Genomic DNA, 15,662 nt, shown 5'->3' with positions numbered 1-15,662 from the left:
TAATTTTGCAAATTTACCGCAGTGAATCAGAAACTCTGGATGAATTCCATCAAAACCTGGGGCTTTCCGTGGCTTGATGTCTCTCAGAGCCAGTGTTATCTCTTCGATTGAGAAGGGCTGCGAGTGTAGTGAATTGTTTCCTACTAAAGATTTCAACTTTTTAAGTTCCTTTTTAACTTTTATGGTATGAGCTCGATCCCCTGGAGCTCTAGAGGTTTTACTGATGTGCGCCGCAACTGTGTTTGGAGAAATAGAGCTGGTTGGTTGTTGGTTCCTGCTACTGCCACCAAGCTTCCGAAGTAGCGACCATGGCTTTCTGCTTGATTTTGTGAAGTCCATTTCCTCAACAGTCTATCCATTTAGTGCGCCTGGCAGTGTCCAGACTGTGCAATAAGTCATCTGCAATCTCCATATCCCCATGCTCTAGGAACTGTTTATAGAGGCGCTCACTCTCTTCGTTCCACCCCAGCACGTATTCTTTTCTAAATCCCCAGGGAATGCTGTTCTTAGCTGAGCTGATGACTGCTCCCACAAATTTTTTGTAATTTTTATAAGTTGGAGGTATCCATCCAAGGCGTTTATCAAGTTTTTCTGAGAAAGTAGCCCAGTCCGCTTTCCCAAAGTTCCATCTGGGCCGAGGATACGAGGAAATTAGGGGGATAGTAAGGCCTGTTTCTATGAGCACCAGACAATGTTGGGAGTGAGGGAAGTCCCCAAGTATTCTGCTGGAGGCTGGTATAGGTTTGTTATTAGTGTCAGCCATAACAAAGCACAGATCAGGGTGGGTTTCAGTTTCCCATGCAGCTGACTTAAATGTACTTTGGTCTTTGTCGTCAAAGATTAGCTGTGTATTGCAATCTTCAGCCCATTTCACCAAGTCTTCACCATTCTGGCCAGATGTGCGGTATTTCCACAGTTCGTGGTGGCTGTTGAAGTCACCCACATATATTGTGGGGTGAGGCAGGGGTTGTAGAACTTGTGGAGGCCACGAGTGGCCTGGAGGTTTGTAGATGTTGTTTACTGTTAGTTTACCTACTTTTACAGTAATTTCGTGGGTATCACATGTGGTAGATGTAGAAATAAGGACTGCATCCTCTATGTCCTTTCTAACATACGTTGCTGTACCATAATGCCTGTGATGTGTAGCACCTATCAGGTCATAGCCCATTATTTTACCTCTTGATCTTAGCTGCTCATCGTTTTCTGTATGGGTCTCCTGGATTGCAACTATGTCAATGTTGTACAATGTTAAAATTTTATGCATGTATTGGCATTTGGCTTTACTTATGCCTTCAATATTAAGTTGGCAGACTCGTACGATCGGTCCGAGCTGTCTAATCAAGTTGCCCTCAGAAGGACACTCAGCGTTCCGTTTTCTGTGAGTCATCGTGGTTTGATTATGACCAGGAGATCGTTTACCGATTGGTCGCCAGTATGGTGGTAGTGTGGAAGTTCATTTAGCGTTACACAGGGTGCACGTGTAGTTTTCAACTACGGACGCGAGTGGAAAAAGGCATAGTATGCCTCTAACGTTTGGCTCTTACTGACACAAGTTCTAAGTTTGCACAATAAAAAAATTACTCTGGACAGTTTCTTGCATAGTTGTTGCGTATGTTCACCCCAGTTCAAATTAGGGTCTAAATAAATTCCTAATAGTTTGACAGATGTGTTTACCAACCCTTCTGGTTTCAACTTACTCAAATGAAAATATATTGTCTCTGTTTTATTGCCATTTAAGACCAATTTATTGCTTTGCAACCATGTGGTGGAGTTTTCTACAATGTCTGTATTTTTGTCCTGTAAAGTTTCCAGATTTCCGTCTGATGTTAGTAAGGTGATGTCGTCAGCATACAGAATTGATTTGTCTGGCAAGTTAAGAGGGAGGTCATTGATATACACTAGAAAGAGAAATGGGCCAATGGCTGATCCTTGAATAATTCCGGTTTCAATTTTGAGTATTTATGATAGTTGGTTCTCAATTATGACCATTTGTTGTCTGTTATCAAGGTACGATTCTATTAGCGATAATGGTGAGCCCTTTATTCCGTATAGTTTTAACTTAGAAAATAAGATCTCATGGGAATAGTGTTGAAAGCCGTACCGAGGTCTAAGAGTGTAATACAAGTAATTAAATGTAGCTCGAAATAGGTAACAATCTTGTTGATGATATTGTCTACGGCTTTAATGGTTGATTTACCTGTCCTAAATCCAAACTGAACATTGTTAAATAAATTGTTCGTTTCAAAGTACTTCAATAGTTGTGTTTTCATGCAATATTCAATGACTTTTGATAAAATAGGGACAATTGTAACTGGTCTGTAGTTATTTGGACAGTCTCTGTCCCCTTTCTTGTGGATTGGAAGTGTGATAGACATTTTTAAACAATCTGGAAAGATTCCCTCCTCAAGGATGCAATTTATGAAATAAGTTAATGTTAACAATATTGTGTCTGAAATTTGTTTCAATATCACATTAGAGAAACTGTAATAATCCTCGGTTTTGGAGTTACTCAATTTTGCAATTATTTTAGACGCTTCCCAAGGGGTGACTTGCTTCTAACTAAAATTTAATCCTCTAGTTCTATCTGCGGTATAGTTGCTCACTCTATGTTTATATGTTAACTCGAGATTGTCAGTGGGAGTAATATTTTTAACACTATTTTCAAAGAACTCATTAAGTTGTTGGATGCAATAGGCACTGATTCCTTTCTTACTTTTCTTCCTAATCTTTATTTGTAACTGCCCAGGCAGCTTTACACTTATTTTTAGAATTATTGATAAAATTTTCATTGGCTCTTTTCTTGGCTGCTTTTATTTCCCGTCTATAGACTTGTTTTGCCCTGGTATACCTATCTTTATCTGCCTGGTTTCCCTGTTTGGCTTTTTTATGAAGGATGATTGTAACCTTCCTAAGGGCTGCAAGTTCTGGAGTGAACCAATTGCAGCTCTGTTTCCTTTTCAAGTTATTTTGGTTATTTAGTACCTTTGTTATCTTTGGACAGTATTTATTAATATTAAAGCTAACTGTTGACAAAAAGTTTGTAAAGGCCTCATTTACATTCTTACAGTTTAAAACTTTATTCTCCCAGTCCATCTCCCTTAAAATGAATCTCAGTTTTTCTATGTTCCTTTCCATAACGTTCTGAACATTTTCTGCTCCCTTTTATAATGCTCGGTTCTTGTCATTGGAAATTTAATCCAGATCCCACTGTGGTCAGAGATGAGTGGATCTTCAACTCCGTATGAAAATGGATTTCTATCCATGTTGGTGAGAATATTGTCTAGGCAAGACTTCTTTCTTGTTGGTTGGTCATTAATCAGATCGATGTGGTATGATCTTAAAATATTACATAATTGGGTCTTAGCATTTGACTGGGTTAAGCCATCAATGTTAATGTCCCCTAGATAAATTGTATCGAAATTCTTGTATTTCTGTAGATGCTGTGTCAGTTGTTTCCTGTGGGTTATAAATATATTTGTCTGTGTCTGGGGTTCAGTAGAGTGAGACCAGAATCAGCTTAATTCCTGAGAAAAGGACACCTGCTACTTTAAATGACTGTTCTAAGCAGAAAGTTCCTAGATTCAATAACTGATGGTCTTAGAAAAATTGAGACACCTCCATGACCAAGTCTCTGTCTGTAATAACCTGTTTTTAATTCAAACCCAGATGGAACATAGAGTTCCTTCAACCTCAGAGAGCCAGTGCTCATTAACACATAGAATATCACATGGAAAATCTTCCAGAAAATTCTCTAGCTCATGTATTTTGTTTCTCAGACACTGTACATTGATATGAAAAACACTTAAAATATCCTTCTCAATAGAAAAGTTCCCTAATTTCTGCTTGTATTCCTGAGTGTTATGTGCTAGGGGCATTGTTTTACAGTTACTTTGTAAGGCATTCTCAGTGCAGTTGCATATTTCTAATAAAAAAAAGTATTACTTTCCAGACTGACTGAGCATGAATAATATTCTAATGGCAACATATTACTAATATCCTTATGCTTAGATAGTACAATTTTACAAATTTCATCACTCAATAATCTTTTTCCTGGCTGATTTAAATGAAGTCCATGTCTGGTGTGCATTCCCCTTTGAAGATTAGAAATATCTACAACTTGAACAATTTTGAAGTGCTCACTGACATTTAATGTATTAGTTTGTTTTTTTCACTGCCGAATTTACGCAAGAATTTTCCATAAAGTCGTGGCGATGTGGTATATTTATGACAATTACATTAGTGTGAGTGAGTGATGGCAATGAATCTTTCAATGAGTTTGTCACTTTTCCCCCTTCGTTTCTATAAACGTCATTTGCACCACCGATAATAATCACAAAATCGTTTGATGATAGTTGTGCACACTCACGTTTCAAGTCCTTTGTAACTTCAGCTATATGGGCGCCTGGCTTGACCATTGATGAAACTTCTATTTCAGAGTTCCTGCTGTGAATCTCCGCCGCTACCGCTCGTCCATGACTGTTTGCATAAATAAGTGCCTTCCCTAGCTTGATCTTCTTTCTCCTGTTTGCACTAACTGCCTTCTGTTGCATGGTTGTATAGTCATCTGCAGTTTCTACGTTTTCCTCGAGAACTTTGAAGGAATTTGAGAGCGGAATTTCCACTGTTACATCTCTCCCTGCTACTTTAAGCCTAGTATTTCGCTTACTGGCACCTTTCACAACACTTGCCCAAGATAGATACTAACTTTGGTGGCACTAACAGCCTTTACATACAACCAGAATTTCTGTGGGTTCTGTGAAGGTGACTCATCTCTCTTGACAGCCAAATGTGTTTCATTCAGCATCTCTCTATCTATATTCTTAACCTTTTTGTACACCTATTATGCAGTAATCTCTGTTTCTTTAGAAGTATCCTTACAGTGACCGTACACCATGGAGGTTCCCTCCCATTATGAACTGTTCTGCTGGGTACATATCTGTTCAGTGCATGGTCAACTTTTCATTTAAATTTGATCCCTAGTTCCTGTACATGCTCCTGTCCTGTGCTGGAAGTTTCAGGTTCCTCATTGAGATACAAAACTACTGGTATTTTATGTAGTATACTGAACATATATATCTTTCTGTTTGTTTTAGTTGTCCTTTGTGCTTTGGTAATCAATGTTGCCACAACCACGTCATGGTCACTGATACCAGTTTCGATGTGGAAATCTTCAAAGACGTCACATGTATTTCTTGCCATTAGATCCAATGTATTCCCAACATGAGTAGCGTTTCTATATATCTGTTCTTGGTAGTTTTCAGAGAAGGCATTTTGTACACTTTCACAGGATGTGAAATACATTGCTGGGCTTCACAAAAAATACTAGAAGCTATGGATCATAGACTTGTTATCTGTGATGCTAACCTATGTAAGTGGGCCCTGCAAATGAGTGGGGAAATAGTCACATAAGGGTAACTTCAAGACAAGCCCCAAATGGCTACTGAATTTTAAAAAGGTGCATGGGATTGTGTCTCAGAAAACAATGTGGTTTATAACTAGACACTACATAAATGATAAAAATGATCTCTATGAGGTCATTTTAAGATTTGTAGTACTCTGATTAGAGCGGATTTGACGTGGAGTAGCACTCTTTACATAATGTGTTCCAAAAGAACGCAAAGAAAGTTGAATCCATGCTGCAGCCATTGTCACCAGTTGGTCACTGTTACATGATTCAACCTACAGTCTTTGCAGCTGGCAAATTTGCTACCCCCATTTCATTCTTTTTAAAAGAAGTGAATGGAAAGTTTGGGCAAAGAATTAGATAATCTCTTTTTGAAGCCCCAAATGTTCTTGCAGTGGTATTGGAATCTGGTAAGCTAATGTCTGTCTATGTCAAAAGATATTTGATAAAAATTTTCTTTCCCAGTGCGGGAGAAAAATGTGTATTATTGTTAGATGCGTGGGGTGGTCGTGTGAAAGAACTGTTTAGAGTATTGTACATGAAGTCAAGGAACTTCATCTGGTGACCCCAAAGGGCTCAATGAGGCAGGTACAGTCGTTGAACATACACGGCTTTCGATGTTGGAAGAACGGTGTAAAGTACTTTCAGATCTAGTTTTGCTGCATGGTTATGATGTCATTCACCAGTTGAGAAACAATATAATCAAGCTAATATAATCAGCTGCAATCACTAGTACATAGACAGTTCTCTTCGCTGAGGTTTTCCAGTGTATCGAAGTATGGCAGGTGCAAATCGATTTAGAGGATCACCAGCCACAGTTTGCGGCAACTTTTGTACTTTTTTTTTATGACATTGCCACAATTTGACTTAATTGTTTATTTAGCACACTCATATTTCGGCTTTGTAGCTATTCTCAAGTGCATGTTAAAGAATTAAAATATCTCCGATCTGTCTGTGATACGTCATCATCGGAAAAACAAATTTCTGATCTTAAAGATCAGTTGTTGTATTATGGGATACGAGTACATCTCCTGAAATATGAAACTGATCTTTGAGACCAGAAATACGTTTCTCCAACAAAGACATATCAATAGACAGGTTAGAGTTGTTTTAATATTTTAACATGCACTTGAGAATGGCTACAAAGCCGAAATATGATTGAGCGAAATAAATAAACAAACAATTAATTAAGTAAAACGATGGAAATGTCATTAAAAAAAATTGTATGGCTGCAGTCCTCCGCAAAGAAAAGATCCGAATTTTGTATTTTATTGTGTTGTACATTGTGTGTATTATGTGAAAAATCGTTGTTCGTTTCGTGTGCATGGTGTAAAAGAATGTTACGTTTTAAGGATTTCCTTACAGATTCATTATTTGAACAATTTTATATCATAACGATGAGTTACTTGTTACTTTCATCTAACAGAATACACACGTGTGAAACAGTAAACTAAAAACAAAACAAAAAAACTGAAAACAGTTTACATGACACAGCAAAAATATCTAAAACAAATAATTAGTGTAATAATGAATGTTCAGATAATTTAATCAGTTACATTGCTTCTACTCTGAGAGCATATTTTGTACAAATTATTTTCCAGAAATCATCTTTATTACATATGGATGTATGTGGCTTGAAAACTTTTTAATTTATGATGTAACAATAGTTTCCATTTTGCAAAATTTATTAACAGTTATCGATCAAAAAAATGGCAATTTTTTAATTTTTTTCAGAAGTTGATTATACAGTTTTCAAGAACATCAGTTACATTTTAGCTGTGATATGAAACATATTTTTTATATTTCATGGTTTAGTAGCTATTCCCTCTAAACCTGATATGCCAAATTATCGTTCGGGATGTGTTTTACCCCTTAAAAGTGAAATTGGGTGCATGCATTATTTTGCCCCGTCTATACACTTAGGAATGTTCCCTTGTAAGAGGTGTCAAAGAAAGCCATAATGAAAAACGTTAATAACTTGACCAGGATAACAAATGTTTGTTGGTATTTGGCTTTACAGTGTAATCTGTATATCTCTATCGAGGCTTCATTCGAGCAAAATTAAGGCTGTGCATCCTGTATCCACCTACGATATTTAAAATGGCAGACTTTCACTATACAAAATTGGGCTGTAAATAAAAGCTTTGCAACATCAGAAACACATAAGGCAGGCCTTAAACCAGGGACAGTATTATTCTTCCCGCTGTTATTTCTTGACTGCAAAGGTATGCATAAAGTTTGGAGTTGAATATTCACTCATTTCATTGAAGAGGGAGGAAAAATACAATAAATTGTGCTAAAAGAACACACATTGTATGCTGAAACCGGGAAGGTTTTCAAGGCAGCATGATAACCTGACTTTACTGCATGTTTTGCATACAGTTCAGTGAAACTATTTGGGAAGACAAGTGCTTCAACTCAAAACGGAAACAACTGTGTACTGGAAACAACAGCTGCATGTGTAAATACCAATGAAAAACTGAGAACAGTACAAATATAAGAAAATTAATGGTATGTACTGAACATAATTGAGGTCCATTGAGAACTGATAGCTGGAAAAAGAAAAGAACATAAGTGTAGCTCCAACTACCATCTTTATTCTCATTGCTACAGGAATAGAGAGCTACAGCCAAAGTAAATAAAAGACAAAGAAAGTATGGCTAAAGCCATCAGACCTGCAGACACCAGTAACTACCTGTAAAGATAACAAGAGTATGGGCGTTCAGGTGTTGCTGGTAGAACCATTTCCTTCCTCTCTATCTCTTATTTTGCTGCGGATTCACTGCCACAACAAAGAGAAATTGAAACCAGTTACTAAAGTATTCAATTTAAAATATACTTGGAAAGTTAAAACCATTCATTCATAATGAATATGAATTATTCACACAGTATGCACACACACCGAGTGCACATTATGAGTACTATCAGAGCTTTTTTGCAATAAGCAATTTAATTATGTATGTTCGTTTTACAGGAAATTTCTTATTCCTTGCCAGTTCGACAAAGCAAACAAAGGAAAAGTATCAGTCAGTGTGATAGGGCACCGTAATTATTTTAAAGTTCAGTGTAAAAGTGATTCGCTTTACAGAATAATCTCCAGAGTGTGATGCTTGGGGTGTAATCCTATCTGTTCACCACACTTTAATTCCATGTGTTTTGTTTGCTGGTTGTAGAGTGACTCTCACTTTTCTGGGGGCTTGCAGTATATTTTACATGATGGCAATACAAATTTTGTGAGTTTGTTTTGCATTGCACCTCATCCCTACAAGTGGGGGGAGAGCAGGGTGCAGTTGGAGGTCTTGTAATGTGTTATAAAGCAGTTGCCTCATCCATTTTTTTAAAAATCTAATCATATCAAGTTTTATATTACATATTAATTCCTACAAAACGTTAACAACCCAGCTGTTTATTATTAACTGTGCTATTTACTGAAAACAAGTAGTGCCCCTACTGGTTTCAGCAACAGCTATGCATGTTTTTTCTTGCATGCAAATAATGCTGTGCACAAGATGCCAGTTGAGTTGTTTCTGGTTGCGGAAAAAGTTTTTTGGGTTGGTTGTGTGAGTGATGGTGCAAATTCACTGACATCAAAACTTCTGCATTTTGTGGCTCTGTTGAAGTGTTTCAGAAGAGTGCAAAATTCAAGCTTTCGCAACAAACTGTTGCCTCATCAGGAAAGAGGGAAGGAGAGGGAAAGACGAAAGGAAGTGGGTTTTAAGGGAGAGGGTAAGGAGTCATTCCAATCCCGGGAGCGGAAAGACTTACTTTAGGGGGAAAAAAGGACAGGTATGCACTCGCGCGCGCGCGCGCACACACACACATATCCATCCCCACATACAGACACAAGCAGACATATTAAGATATCATTAATAAATGTAAATTAGATTGCCAGTGGGTCATGATAATGAACTAGAAATAACAACAAATTCCATTTTTCCTGTTCTATTTGTAATAACTAAGCATTACGTTTTCCATGCATTTAAATATATTCAGAGCTCAAGTCTAAAGTTGACCGTCCCAATTGTTTCTTCTTACAATAAGAGCAATCACAGTAGCAACCAGAATTTGTAATGCACTCTTGTTCATCTCAAAGAGGAGGAGAAATGGCAGAAGATACAATAACTCTAAAAGAAGCCCTAGAACATGGACTCACACCAGTGACACGTCTTTGGCGAACATGACTAGGAATTGTACACACAAATATAAAAATTTGTTAATAAAGGAAAAAAATCATTCCTTAATAAAAATTCCATGAACTTAGGCAAAACTGAAATCAGTAACCCCCCCCCCCCCCCCCAACACACACACACACACACACACACACACACACACACACACACACACCTACCTTTGTGCGTGTTTTATCCATTCCACAAGCCTGTGCATTTTGGGTGCCAAGATAAACATTAATTTTTAAAAACACTTTCTAATCATCATAAATATATACAAATGCAGTTTAGAAATTGCAATTTATAAATAGTGATGACATTAAATGTCATATGTTGTGAAGCTAACAAGACACTGCACATGCTTCGGACATCAGTGGGCCTTTGAATCCCATCGCCAGTTTTTTTGAGTTGCAAAATGTTTACTGGACTAATACCATTTTAACCCTTTTATTCCATGCCAGTCAGCCCACTGTGGCAGCCCGCATTCTGGAGAATCCTGGAGGACAAGTGACATTTTAGGTTGTTTTGGGTGCCAATCTATACAACGTATAGATTGATAACTCCATGATCAGCTTACTCCATACACTGTATTTCAGCAGGACAATGCCTTATTGCATATGGTGAGGAAGTTGTGAGCCTTGTTGGAAAAATGAGGTTTAGCTCTGATTTCTGCCCCACTTGTCCTAACATCTCATTCACTGGCAGCTTGTTTGCCACAATCCTCAAGTAATTTTTGTAAGTGCTTTGGGGATTTGGAAATAATGTGCACAGAGAGAGAGAGTCTCCATAAATGTAGTTTACCCCTCCAGTTCCATGTTAGAACAATTAGAGGCTGCCATTGCAACACGTGATAGTTTATTGGACTTCTGTTCAGAGAGCATGAGCAATTCCGGAAACCTTAATAATTTGTATATTGTTTTGATCCTAATCTATTGTATGAAGTTCATTTCAATTACCCTATGCTATTTCATGTTGCAATTTTCATCAATATTAGTGTAGTAACTGAAAAAAATTTTCTACTTTTTGTATGATTTGGTACCTGGAATATTTTTCCATAGAGGGTCTCACTATAACTAATCCACTTGATCTGCGGTATAAAGTTATTTTGTGTCGTTGCTTGTTAAGAGTCCTAAAGGATATTGAGATTGGCATACTGAGGTGCTAGAATGAAACCTTAAGCCTGCAGGTAACATATAAATGTGTTAGTATAGTAACTGGATTGCTGTAATGTAACAATTTTTTCCATTGTGCCATTTCTCTTTTGTAGGTACGTCAGACCCTCCACCAGAGAAGAAATTGTGTCTGGACAATGGATCTCCAGCAGGTAAAGATCTCATGGGGGTATTTTGTAAGAGCTCGTAGTTGTGTTTGCTGTGTTGATGGTAATGTCAATATTGTTATTGATCTGCAATGTGGTAGCTCTATTATTTCTGATGGCCAGTGCTTATTACGTCTGTGCTATAGGGTCATTCCATGTCAGTTCAACCAGGGACTCCAGCTCATAGTCTCAGATTTGACTGAAATTCAGTACACTAATTCTACCATGTGTACAAAGTATTAGTTTCCCCTGCCAATTAGTTCCAGAATTATGACTTGTGAAAGAAGGTGGTGTGACCCGGAAATTGCAACCCGCATCTGGCAATCTATCTTCATACCCAACTTCAGGTCTTAAATAACTTTCGAACTATTCCACACAGCCCAGTGAAATTTTTATAACCCAGTAACATCCACTTAGAGAACACACTCTATGAATCAAAACACCAACAACATATTTCTGAGGGAAAATAAAAAAATTCCAAAATGTGATTTAAAAAATGTAATACGTTAAAAGGTACATATTGTAGGTGCCCTCTATGCCAAATATAATTCACTCAAAAAGGGTATAAATTTTTTTGTGGTAAGCTTAATGTGGACTAAACACACACAGAACTCATCATGCCCATATCAGTCACAAACATTGAGTTACATGCACACAAAAATTTGAAAAATTACCTGAAAACATGGATTTTCGAAGTGTGGTAGCACAAAAGGGACAAGTGGTATCCAAGCCAAATTTCACACACTGCATAAGTAGACCATAGTGATATATATCTCAAAATTTCAGCATGTTATTGCAAGACATTTGTGTACAATGGAAGTTGACAGATGTATTTGGTGATGTGGCCATTGTTCCACAACACAGTTCTGTAAAAACATTGTAAATTGTTCTGTCTCTTCTTATCTTCTCCCACAACTGTTTAATCACTAAGCAGTAACATATAGACAGATTAACACAACCTATCATTAATGTTTACTGCACTTTAACTGCTAAAAACCAGTCGATTGTGCTTCGAACAGAAGTTCTCCCACACTTTAGCTACTGTACTCTGTACATTTGAGTGGCAAATTGTACTGTCTTCCTGACACTGTGGTAGGAACTGAAACTGTCATAAGAATATGTTCAAAAGGAATCCAACACCCATCTGCCAAACGTGGCCAATGAAATGATCTTGCTGGTCCTGCTGGTGCCATGAAGTTCACAAATACATCACCTTCTGCTTCACAGCACTCTGCAACACATCCTAAGTACCATTTGTCATCATAAACAGCAATAACATAGCAACCTGGTTGTATGTTGCTGCTTTTGCTTCTGAATCCTGAGTCAGACACACTGTGAAGACACATGTTGTGCATGAACCTATAATTATAACTGGACAATCTGCATATTGTCAGAGTCTGCTGGAGAGAAGTGATGATGGCTGCTTGCGCCTGAAACAGTTTTAACGTGTTCTAGTGTGCTTTTCAGCAACTTTTCGACTGATTTCACCTCGAAACATAGAATGATTGTATGCCAGAGATATTTTTCTGTGCCCAGGTAAATAATTGAAGAGGTGTTAGAATGTGACATTCTGTAGAGTGCTGCAGACTAGCTCGTGATGCCATGCGCTTAATGGTAGCACCAATACCATCACATACATTTTTACCATGACTCGTTGCGAAAAAATTCCATTCTGCGTGAATCTGTAAATCATGGTAATGCATGCATACATTTTTGAGATTTTTACAGTTTTTGTACTGACTAGCTGTCCTATCACTGAAGTACTTAGCAAAATGTATGTGAGGTAGCTTGTTTTTCACATATGCCATGACAGTGCGAATGTGGGCATGGACTGCAATGGCATCATGAATTAAAGAGTCACTAAAAACGCACAGGATCATGACAGACACATCACCTGATTCACTTCTATAGTAAATCACAAATGGCTGGAGAGTTGCTTGACCGTTGTCCCAATGATATCCTTGGATGCCATCTTGAACTATAAATGCATAATTTTCAGAAAGTCTAGTATTACTATAATTTCATCTTATTTCAAATTATTCTTACAGAACTGGAGATAAGCCGCTTGTGCTGTTGCTGTGAAGCTGTGTGTGGTCAGTTTGTACTTTGCTTTGTTTCAAGACTTGTGTGCTCCATGTGTGTCCATTGTTTATAAGAAACAAGTTCATCGTCATCTATAAGGAGTTCACCATACAGTTTGTTATTCATGCGTTCTGCAAGATTTGCCTTACCAGGACACTTTTCACACCTGTCTATCATGCACTGGTAGGAACTGATGTCACACACTAGCAGCTTCATTGCACCTTTGTAATCCAGACCAGAATCCTTTACAGCAGCAAACATCAGCTTAGCATTTTGATGGGTCTCACATACACAAACATTGTGTGTGCCCCTTGCACTTGCAGGCACAACCCATTTTGGCCGAAGATTGAAAAAAGACGATAAACCTACTTTGGTATTGGGATGGTTTTTCTTGAATTCTACATATAGTTCTGATATGTTGCATAGCAGCAGTCTTTTTTGCATCTGTACACGTACATTTCCCATTTACACCGTTACATAGTCTTTTTTTCCAGGCATTATTTGGCTGTAGTGATTTTCATAAAGCTCCGACACTAGCACCTTTATTTCTGAACTCAATTGCTTACCCTGAGCCTGCTGAAGTTGTGGAAGCACTCCTTGGGTTTCTTTTATTTTTCTAGCTTGCTTTACCATATCTGTAGAAACGTTGAATTCCTTTGCAGTGTAATCAATAGACCAGCTGGAAGGTGCAAGGGTAAGAATAGCTACTTTTTTCTGGCGTGTGGATATGGCACATTTTTCTTTCAAATCATGCACAATTTTGTCCAAATCGGAGCATTTCTGGCATCATTTCTGTTCCTTTGGAGCAGACAGTTCTTCCTCTTCCACCAATAGCGTGTCAGCTATTTTGTGTTTTAATTCCATTTGAGCTTCTTGTAGTTTTCTTCTACCATAGCTGGGCCTGTCTCTTTTCCCAACTTTGTGTGTCTTCATGGGTAACAAACCAAGAGCAGTCGCTGAAGTATTTAATTGCTCATCTGCTGTGGTTGTAGGTGGCTGATGCTCTTCGTTACTGTCATGTAAATTATCAGAATATTCTTCATTTTATAGCAGTGTAAAACACCTGGAACATAACTTTTGTCCTGGTTTCATGTTAAGTCCTATGCACTGATTCACTTTTAATACTGATTTTATATCAGTTTCTCTGAGGCTTCACTTCACTGTCTTCTTATGAATCCGAAATGGATCAAAACAACTTCTTTGTAGGAAAGAATACTTATCCCGAAACAGTTTCATATGATGATAACAAACACTAAAGTTTTCTGGAACCGTACTTCTTGTGCTCACAGGGTGTATCCGGAATCTTCATAGCAACAAATCTTGGTCCGATTCATCCAGATCATACAGAACAAAGCGAGTGCCACATTTTGTTCCGTATGTTGTTTTATGACATTCAGATGCTTGTGCTCTACCAATACTGCAACTTGTTTGAACATAAGCACCACTAGTACATTCTTCTGCCTCCATACTGATTTTCCACAACAGTACTGACCAGTCTAAACTAGAATCTTAAAAACATGTGTAACCTGTATTTGTTGCTTGTTTCCTTTGTTGTTCCTGCCTATCAATGACTTATTCTCTCCCTGAAAACTACCATTATTTAACTTTCTGTTGCCTAATGGTTCCCAATAATTGCTACAGCTTTATCTGAAACAAGCTGTCTGCATCATCACTATTAATTGCTAAATCGTGTTAATAGAAACGTAACCAAATACATCTCTGTCAACTTCCATCGTACACAAATGCATTGCAATAACAAGTTGAAATTTTGACACACATTATATTATGGTCTACTTATTCAAATTTTTGTTATTTTCATGTGTATGTAACTCTGTCTGTGTGACTGATATGAGCAAGATGACTTGTGTGTGTGTTTAGGCTACATTAAGCTTACCACAAAAAAATTTATACCCTTTTTGAGTGAATTATATTTGGCATAGAGGGCACTTACAATATGTAGCTTTTAATCACACTTTGGAATTTTTTATTTTCCCTCAGAAATATGTTGTTGGTGTTTTGATTCGTAGAGTGTGTTCTCTAAGTGGATGTTACTGGGTTGTAAAAATTTCACTGGACTTTGCGGAATAGTTCCAAAGTTATTAAGACCTGAAGTTGGGTCTGAAGATAGATTGCCAGATGCGGGTTGCAATTTCCGGGTCACGCCACCTTCTTTCACAAGTCACAATTCTGGAACTAACTGGCAGGGGAACTTAAAATTTTGTGCATGAGTGTTCCACACTTGGTAGCATTGGTGTGCTAAATTTCAGCCAAATCTGAGACTATCAGCTGGAACATTTTCTCAAATTGGTTGAATTGACATGGAATGACCCTATGCAGGTAATTTTTCAAATTTTTGTATTTTTGTGTGCATGTAACTCTGTTTGTGTGACTGATATGGGCAAGATAAGTTGGTGCTTCCACGCGTAGATGTGGAGTGACAGGAAAGCATGGAGAGGATCAGATCTGCTCATGGTGTGGCAGCAGTGTGTTAGCAAGCTAACAGCGTTTTGCTGAAATGTGTTGTTGCTGACAACAGTCAGATTCATTTGCATACAGTGCATCGTATTATACATTCAAATCCATGAGGGGGGTGCTAGTAAATTTTAAGACAGATTTTGATGAATCATCTATATGAAAGAAATCTTATTTCACGTCTTGAAGACATTGCGCCCTTTGCCCCACAACTATA

General features: G+C 37.8%; 1 protein-coding gene across 1 annotated transcript in view; it reads left to right on the top strand.

The window, feature by feature from the left end:
• LOC124620347 overlaps positions 1–15,662 on the top strand; it is a 96,463-nt gene that overhangs the window by 58,793 nt on the left and 22,008 nt on the right. The window contains exon 3 of the mRNA XM_047147021.1: positions 10,841–10,897. Within this exon, the coding sequence (XP_047002977.1) occupies positions 10,841–10,897 (57 nt within the window). The remainder of the gene's footprint in view (positions 1–10,840; positions 10,898–15,662) is intronic.

Source organism: Schistocerca americana, chromosome 6 (genome assembly GCF_021461395.2).
Source record: "Schistocerca americana isolate TAMUIC-IGC-003095 chromosome 6, iqSchAmer2.1, whole genome shotgun sequence".
In the NCBI taxonomy this organism is placed as follows: domain Eukaryota; kingdom Metazoa; phylum Arthropoda; class Insecta; order Orthoptera; family Acrididae; genus Schistocerca; species Schistocerca americana.
Note: the sequence above shows the minus strand (reverse complement) of the source record. Positions and strands in the feature narration are given on the sequence as shown.